General features: G+C 40.1%; 1 protein-coding gene across 1 annotated transcript in view; it reads left to right on the plus strand.

The window, feature by feature from the left end:
• Positions 1-31: 31 nt before the first annotated feature.
• The window catches only part of THAP10 (THAP domain containing 10), a 12,350-nt gene continuing 3,658 nt past the window's right edge, over positions 32-8,723 (plus strand). Inside the window, exon 1 of the mRNA XM_036095179.2 lies at positions 32-752. Coding sequence (XP_035951072.1) covers positions 324-752 — 429 coding nt within the window. The 5' untranslated portion in view covers positions 32-323. The remainder of the gene's footprint in view (positions 753-8,723) is intronic.

Here is an 8,723-nt window from a genome sequence, read left to right on the forward strand (position 1 = left end):
GAGGAGGAGACCGGGAAGAGGGCGGCCGCCTCGGTAGCTGTGACAACCACCACTTCCGGTCCGTTCCTCTTTACGGCCCACCTCAGCTCCGCCCGCGCGAAATTTGGATCCCGCTGCCGGTGGCCACCTGCTCTCGGGGGAGGACCGCCGCGCGCGGGCGGAGGCCGATATCCGAGCACGGCGTACGCCCCGGTGGGGCCCCAGCTCGGCACTTCCGGTGGCCGGAGGTAGGGGCACCGACGCCGCGCCGCGCGGACCGGCGCAGGGGGACCGCGTTGTCCCGGCTGGGAGCGCGCGGGCGTGCGGAGGCCGAGGCCGCTGCCATGCCGGCCCGCTGCGTGGCCGCCCACTGCGGCAACACCACCAAGTCCGGGAAGTCGCTGTTCCGCTTCCCCAAGGACCGGGCCGTGCGGCTGCTGTGGGACCGCTTCGTGCGGGGCCGCCGCGCCGACTGGTACGGGGGCAATGACCGCTCTGTCATCTGCTCGGACCACTTCGCTCCGGCCTGTTTTGACGTCTCTTCGGTTATCCAGAAGAACCTGCGCTTCTCCCAGCGCCTGAGGCTCGTAGCGGGCGCCGTGCCCACCCTGCACCGGCTGTCCGCCCCAGCACCTAAGGGGGAAGAAGAGGGAGAGCACGCGGGCGGCCCCGAAAAGGGAGGAGAGCCCCAGGCAGTCAGGCAGGCAGAGGCCGCCCCGGGGCCGGCCGCCTGTACGCTCCTCCGGGCCAGGAAGAGGGCTGCGCCTTCACAGGTAAAGGGACATCAGACCCACCGAGGGTCGTAGAAGGAACCCCGGCCTGTGGCTCGGCTCTGCCACTAGTGTCCCCTCACCTCGAAGGGTTCTGTTTTCCCATCTGTAAAATTAGGAGGGTGCTGTAGCGGTGATCTCCAGGTCTTATTTAACATGAACACTATGGAATTATAGTTCCTTCTACCTCCTTCTCCCCGAGCCTCAGACAGACTCCCACTCTCGTCCTTTAGATTCTAGAGTCACCTTCACAGTCCGCTGCAGACTTTTTAAATAGAAAGGGTTCTATTTGAGCAAATCTCAAGGAAAGGGGTGCTTGAAACTGTTTCTGCGTAACATATTACCTGAGCTTGAGGAAATGATTGTAACTGCCAAAATGGTGAGGGAAGGGGGATGCGGAGCTACGGATGAAGATGGGGTTTGCTGATAAACAATCCCTTCCTGCTCCTAAACTTCCTCTTGACTAGCTTCCTGTAAGTTAAAACATCACAGTGAGCTGAATTTTCCCACCTTGCCCTCTTCTGCTAACTTACTAATCCTCATATGCATTGACTAGATTTACTTTGCATCTGCTCACTATATCTTCTTCCCCACTTCCCATCTTAATGAAGACTTCCCAGCCTTATTTGAGATAATCAGACTTCAGCCCTGTCACCATTACATAGATTAAATTATGACTTTTAATTGGATCTAAAAGGTGTTCATTTCTAGAGGTGGGAAGAGTTCACCAAGAAGTCAGCTGATCTGTAACTGACATTTTGGCTTTGAATATTCAGATGCGTTGGTAGACTTTTAGAGCTGAAGGGAAACTAAGTGCTCTTCTAGTCCAGACTCACACTTTATGCACAAGGATGTCAATCCAGGAGATTGAGAATGTCCTCACGGGCCTGTAATATTTGCTCTAAGTCCAATTGCCAGACCAAAACTTTTTCTGAAATACCAGCCTGCTCCCTACGTTGGAGTGGGTGCTTAAGACACTTTTAAGGTATCCTGAAATTACTAGGATAAAGAGCAAAATTATTAACACAACCTACAAGTCCTTGCATGCTTTTTGGCCCTGCCTACCATTCTAGTCCTATCCAAGGCCGCTGTCCTTGTTGCTCAGTATACACCAGTCATGTTGATCTTTTCTGTTTTTGAACATGCGATGTTCCTTCCTACCAACAAGCCTTCACTCTTTTGTATCACGTGATACCCTGGAATTATGCTCCTCCCATTCACCATCATCATCAATTAAGTCTTTTTACTTTAAAAATCAATTCAAACATCCTTTCCCTTTGGTCCCCTAATTATATATTTTCATTCTTCATATATTTCATATGCTTCAGTAGCACATATACTTCAACAACACATCACAGTTGTCATGAAATAATTGTGTCGTTTGCTTAATGTTTGTCTTCACATTAGAATGTAAGCTCCATGAGAGCAGGGATCCTATCTGACATGTTCATGATTGTATTGACAGTACCTAGACAATATTTTGCAAATTTTAGGAATTCAATAAATATTTGTGGAATGATTATGTGACTCTAAGAACACTTTTTTGTACTTTAATAGAATTTTCAGTTCTCTGCCAGCTACCCTTCTCACCCAGCTATATACCAGTCAAGACATCTGTCCCTTTATCTATCCACTATCACTACTTATCCAGCCTTTACCTAAGCACATATATAATACACAAATGCAAATATGTAGTAAAAGAGAGGAACATTAAACATGCCATGCACACCCTTACACCATTTTACTTCCTCAAAATTATACCACCTAATCAAAACTTGGGAGAAGAAAAGCCAGGCTAGTGAAACAAAGATTTTATAACAAAGGCTAACCTTGAGGAAATCCGGAGTACATACCAAACCTACTCTGCAATTAGAATATTATATATATTAATATAATATATCCAGCCAACATTTCTAACAATCCATATTACATTAATATACTTGCTGTTTATTAGGAAACTATGTGTTAGTTTTATTAATAGTTACTTTAAAAGTATATAAGGTTAAAAAGAGTTTAGAGTTGTTAGCAATCCCTTTTTCGCCAGGTCTGGATTGAGAACCCCAGTAACATTGCTAAGTTTGCTTGTACCACCTCTGGCTCCTTTCCCCACTCATTTCCAATTCCAGGACTAACTGACTAAAAATCAAATTTCCAGGCATTCTACAGCATTTATTGAGGGGCTATTGTAGACACTGTTCTGGGTAGTTGGTGCTTAATGTAGATAAATATAACTGAATGTTCCCTATCTGTAGGGAGCTTGAGAAGAGATGAGGGACTATCTCCCAGGAGAAAGGGGGCTCTGAGGAGCACTATACATTATCTGATATTTTGCTTCATGAGACTATGATTATTTTCCTTAACCGTTAATTTCTTATTTTTTTATCCAACTGTATTTTTTAAACTGTCTAATTGAAGTGTAACAAATATGCAGGAAAGTGCACAAATATTGTCATTAAATTATCACAGCCTGAACAAGTGTATCCACTAGATGACTCAAAGAAATAGAACACTGCTAACAACCCAGGGGCCCCTGTATCAGCGGAGCTGCAGCCTTCCCTCCTTCTTGAAGAAACCCAGTTTGCGTTTTTTTTTTTTAAGCTTCATAAAGTAGAATCATTATGTAGGTATTTCTTGCACCTGGCTTCTTTGTTCAACATTATATTTGTGAGAGTCATCCATGTTGTTGCATACAGCAGTAATTTGTTTTCATTATTATGTAGCAGTCCATTGCATGAATATGCTAAAAAATTTATCTGTTCTACTCTATTTGGACCTTTGGGTTGTTACCATTTGGGGGCAATTATAAGTAATGCTGCTATAAGCATTTTTGAACATGTCTTTTTCATATGTGCACACATTTCTGATGGTATATACCTAGAATTGCTGGGACATAGTATTATGTTAAACTTCAATAAATAATTCCAAGTGTTTTTTTAAAATAGTCTTACCAATTCACACTTTACCAGCAGCATGAGAGTTTACATTGTTCCTCATTCTTGCCTGCACTTGGTTGGTTAGACTTTCACATTTGAGTCCTGCAAGGTTTGTAGTGGTGCTTTACTTTGCATTTCCCATTTGTAAATGAAATTAGTAAGGGAACACCTTTTCAAATGTTAATTGTACATGTAGATAGCCTCTTTGGTGATAGGCCCATTTTTCTGTCAGGTTATCTTAACTCTTGTTGATTTCGGGTTCTTAATAAATTCTGGCTTCCTTTGTCAGTCAAATATGTTTCAAGTATCTTCTCCCACTGTGGCTTGCTTCTTTCCTCTTAATAGTGTCTTTTGATGTACTGAAATTCTTAATTTTAATGTAGACCAACTTACCAATATTTTTCTATATGCTTAATGCTTAGAACATTCTATTACGCTGTTTTCTATAAACTTGTTCTTAATTTTTACATTCAGATCTACAACCCATTCAGAATTGACTTTTGTGTGTGATGTGAGATAGGGTTTAAGTTTCATTTTTTTCCCTTATAGATACCCAGTTGACTCAGCGTCTTCTATTGAAAGGACCAGCATTTCCTCATTGTCCTACAGTGTCAACTTTGTCATAAGTTTCCATGTACACATTAAGTCTGTTTCCACACTTTTAAATTCTGCCCATTTATCCATTTGCATATTTTTTGCAGCATTATCACAGTACCTTAATTACTGTGGCTTATATTAAGAGCCAACATTCAATTGATCGATTTCTCTTACCATGCTCATCTTCATGGATGTCTTGGCTATTTGGGGCTCCTTGAAGTTCCATATATATCTCAGAATTGGTTTGTCAATTTCCACAAATTATCTACTGGGATTTGATTGGGACTACATTGAATTTATAAATGAATGTAGGGAGAAAGAGCATATTAACAATAACAGTTCTTCCAATCCATGAACGTAGTATATCCCTACATTAATCTGGGTTTTTACGTTCCTCTTAAAAATATTTTATGGCATTCTATGTAAAGGTTTTGTACATATTTTATTAGATTTATTCCTATTTGATTTTGCTATTATAAGCAGTATTTAAAATTTTATTTTTTATGTATTTATGTGGATAAATTGATTTTTGTTGACCTTGTATCCAGAAACCTTGCGTAAACCTATTTATTCCAATAATTTGTAGGTATTTTCCAATTTTCTACATGTCTATAACATGTCAGTAAATAGTTGTTGGTATTTGTGCTTTTATTTCCTATTCCTACTACACTAACTAGAAACTTCAGTACAGTGTTGGGAACCAAAGGAGTGATGAGGAATCCTTTTTCTCATTCTTATTTCCAGAGGGGAGGCCTTTAAGTTTACCATTTGATATGATTTTTGCTACAGTTTTGTGGTTTTTTTGCAGCTGCTTTTTATCATAAAAAAATATTCCTGCCTATTACTAGTTTTTGCTACAGATTTAAATCATAAATGATGTTGAATTATATCAAGTGCTTATTCTGAATCTATTTATAATCATATATTTTGTCTATTATTCTGTTATTGTGGTGAATTATATTGCCTGGTTTTGAAATATAGAACCAAACTTGCATGGCTGAAGTAAACACATTTTGGCCAATGCATATTGCTCTTTTATATATTGCTTGATTTGATTTGCTAATAGGATTTTTACATCTGTGTTCATGGGCAAACTCAGTCTATAATTTTTCTTTCTTGAAATGTGTTTCTCAGGGGTGCCTAGGTGGCTCAGTCGGTTAAGCATTTGCCTTCAGCTCAGGTCATGATCCCGGGGTCCTGGGATTGAGTCCTGCCTTGGGCTCCTTGCTGGGCAGGGAGCCTGCTTCTCCCTCTGCCTGCCTCTGTCTCTCTCTCTGACAAATAAATAAAATATTAAAAAAAAAAGAAAGAAAGAAATGTCTTTCTCAGATTTGATATCAAGATTATGCTGACCAATTTGGAGTTATTTCCTCTTATATCATTCTCTGGAAACGTTTCTATAAATTGGCATATATTCATTAATAAATTTGGTATTAATATTTGGTAGAGTTCGCTGATAAAGATACCTGGTCCTTACCTAGTCCTGGAGTTTTCCTTGTGGGAAGATTTTTTTTTTTCAGATTTATTTATTTATTTGAGAGAGAGAGAGCGTGTGCGCATGAGCAGGAAGGGCAGAGAGAATTTCAAGCAGACTCCATGCTAAGCACAGAGCCCACTGCAGGGCTTGATCTCACGACCTTGAGATCACGACCTGAGAGGAAACCAAGAGTTGGATGCTCAACCAACTGCACCACCCAGACGCCCCTTGTGAGAAGATTTTTTTTTTTAATATTTTATTTATTTATTTGACAGAGAGAGACACAGCGAGAGAGGGAACACAAGCAGGGGAGTGGGAGAGGGAGAAGCAGGCCTCCCACGGAGCAGGGAGCCCGATGCAGGGCTCGATCCCAGGACCCTGGGATCATGACCTGAGCCGAAGGCAGGCGCCTAAACTCTGAGCCACCCAGGCGCCCCTGTGAGATTTTTAATGATGGATTCAATTTTTTTTTTAACAGTTACATGGTTATTCAGTTTTGTGTTTCTGCACTTACTTTGACAAATTATATTTTTCTAAAAATTTGTCAGTTTAAATTTTCAAATATATTGACACAAAGTTATGATAATCTTTTACCTTTTAAAATTCTATATGATCTGTAGTAATTTTTGCTTTTTCATTCTGTTTTTGATCTGCTTCACCAGGTGTTTTTCGATTTTTATTAATCTTTTCAAATAATAAACTGCCTTCTTGGTCTTTTTTCTAGTATTTTTTTTTCATTATTTTGTATCATTTTTCCTTCCCTGTACTTATTTTTTTCAACTTTGATTTTTTAGTTGATAGGTTAGATTTATATATTACTGAGCTAAATGATTAACAGAGATATTTTCTTGTCTATTTTTCCATTAAACAAGCTTGTTAAAAAGTGAAAACTTCACTTAAAGATATCTGTACATATTAAGATGTGGTATTTCATGCAAAGAATATTGTAAGAATAACCAACTTGCTTATGTGAAGACAAAACATTGAATTACCAAATACTTCAAATTTTGCCCAGCTGCTTAAATTTTTTAAAACTTCCCGGTAGTGGAGGGTGCCTGGGTGGCTCAGTTGGTTAAGCGACTGCCTTCGGCTCAGTTCATGATCCTGGAGTCCCGGGATCAAGTCCCGCATCAGGCTCCCTGCTCAGCGGGGAGTCTGCTTGTCCCTCTGACCCTCCCCCCCCATGCTCTCTCTCTCTCTCTCATTCTCTCTCTCTCAAATAAATAAATAAAATCTTAAAAAAAAAAAAAACTTTCCGGTAGTGGAGCGCCTGGGTGGCTCAGTCGATTAAGTGGCTGCCTTCAGTTCAGGTCATGATCGAGGGTCCTGGGAACAAGCCTGGTGTCTGGCTCCCTGCTCAGCGGGAGCCTGCTTCTCCCTCTCCTCCCTACTCTTGTTCTCTATCACTGTCTCTGTCTCTCTCTGTCAGATAAATAAACATATTCAAATTTTTCCCCAGTATTTTAAAAATTATTTTTATAAGGCTTAACTTTTTTTGAACAGTTTCAGGTTCACAGCAAAATTGAGGGGACTATAGAGAGATTTCCCATATTCCCACTGCCCCCCACACATATGTTGGCACCTCGACTATCAACATCCCCACCAGAGTGGTACATTTGTTAGAACTGATGAACCTACATTGACGCATCACTATCACCCAAAATCCATAGTTTACATTATAGTTCACTCTTGATTCCTCTACTTTTTAAATTTTTATTTACTGTTCTTCTAACTTCTTGAGAATTTAAATTGGATCATGGGTTTTCAGAATTTTCACATTAATGGCCAAAGAGGCATCTGAGTTTCGCATGTGTATTTCCCAATTGTAGAATTCCCTAGAGTGGTATTAAGAGAGGAAAAATTGACTTCTGAAATGAGGATATGTTAGAAATATTTTGTGGGATAAATTTTTTGTGTGGTGTTAATAATTCCACTCTAATTAAGCCTAATTAATTTTTCTATACTCTTTTGTGCGTGTAAGACTATAAATTCCCTTGTAAGCATGGCATTAACTGAGTCCCACAAGATTTTGATATAGAATATTATTATTTAGCATAAAATATCTTTTCTTTTAAGATTTTATTTATTTATTTGACAGAGCAAGAGAGCACAAGCAGGGGGAACAGTAGAGGAGAGGGGGAGAATCAGGCTCCCTGCCAAGCAGGGAACCCGATGCAGGGCTCGATCCCAGGACCCTGAGATCATGACCTGAGCTGAAGGCAGACACTTAACCATCTGAGCCATCCAGGTGCCCCGCGTAAATCTTTTTATTTCACTATAAATTTATCTCTTATCTTTTCATGGGTTATTTAGAAGTAGGTTATTAAATTTCCAAACATACTGGCATTTTGTAGTTCTATTTTTGTTATCGATTTCTAGGTCAGTTATGCTGTGACCAGAGAATATACAGCATATGAATTTAATCCTTTGAAATTTATTGAAACTTGTATTAGGCAAAACATAGGTCAGTTTTTGTAAATGTTCCATATGCACTTGAGATGAATATGTGTTCTGCAGTTGAGTACGTGTTCTATATATGTCTATTAATCATGTTTACAAGTTCTCTATCCTTATGAAATTTTTGTCTACTTATTGTATTAATTACTGGGAGAGGCATGTTAAAAATCTTCCGCTGTAATTTTGAATTTACATATTTGATCTAATTCTAACATAATTTGATCTAATTCTGTTATATAGTGCTAATATAGCAACATCAGCTTTCTTTAGGTTAGTGTTGGCATAGTACATCTTTTTACATTCTTTTATTTATTTATTTGAGCGAGAGAATGAGATAGAGAGAGAGCATGAGAAGGGGGAGGGTCAGAGGGAGAAGCAGACTCCCTGCTGAGCAGGGAGCCCGATGCAGGACTCAATCGCGGGACTCCAGGATCACGACCTGAGCCGAAGGCAGTCGCTTAACCAACTGAGCCACCCAGCGCCCCTATTTTCAGTCTTTCTGTATCCTTA

The sequence above is a fragment of the Halichoerus grypus genome, chromosome 8 (assembly GCF_964656455.1).
Source record: "Halichoerus grypus chromosome 8, mHalGry1.hap1.1, whole genome shotgun sequence".
In the NCBI taxonomy this organism is placed as follows: domain Eukaryota; kingdom Metazoa; phylum Chordata; class Mammalia; order Carnivora; family Phocidae; genus Halichoerus; species Halichoerus grypus.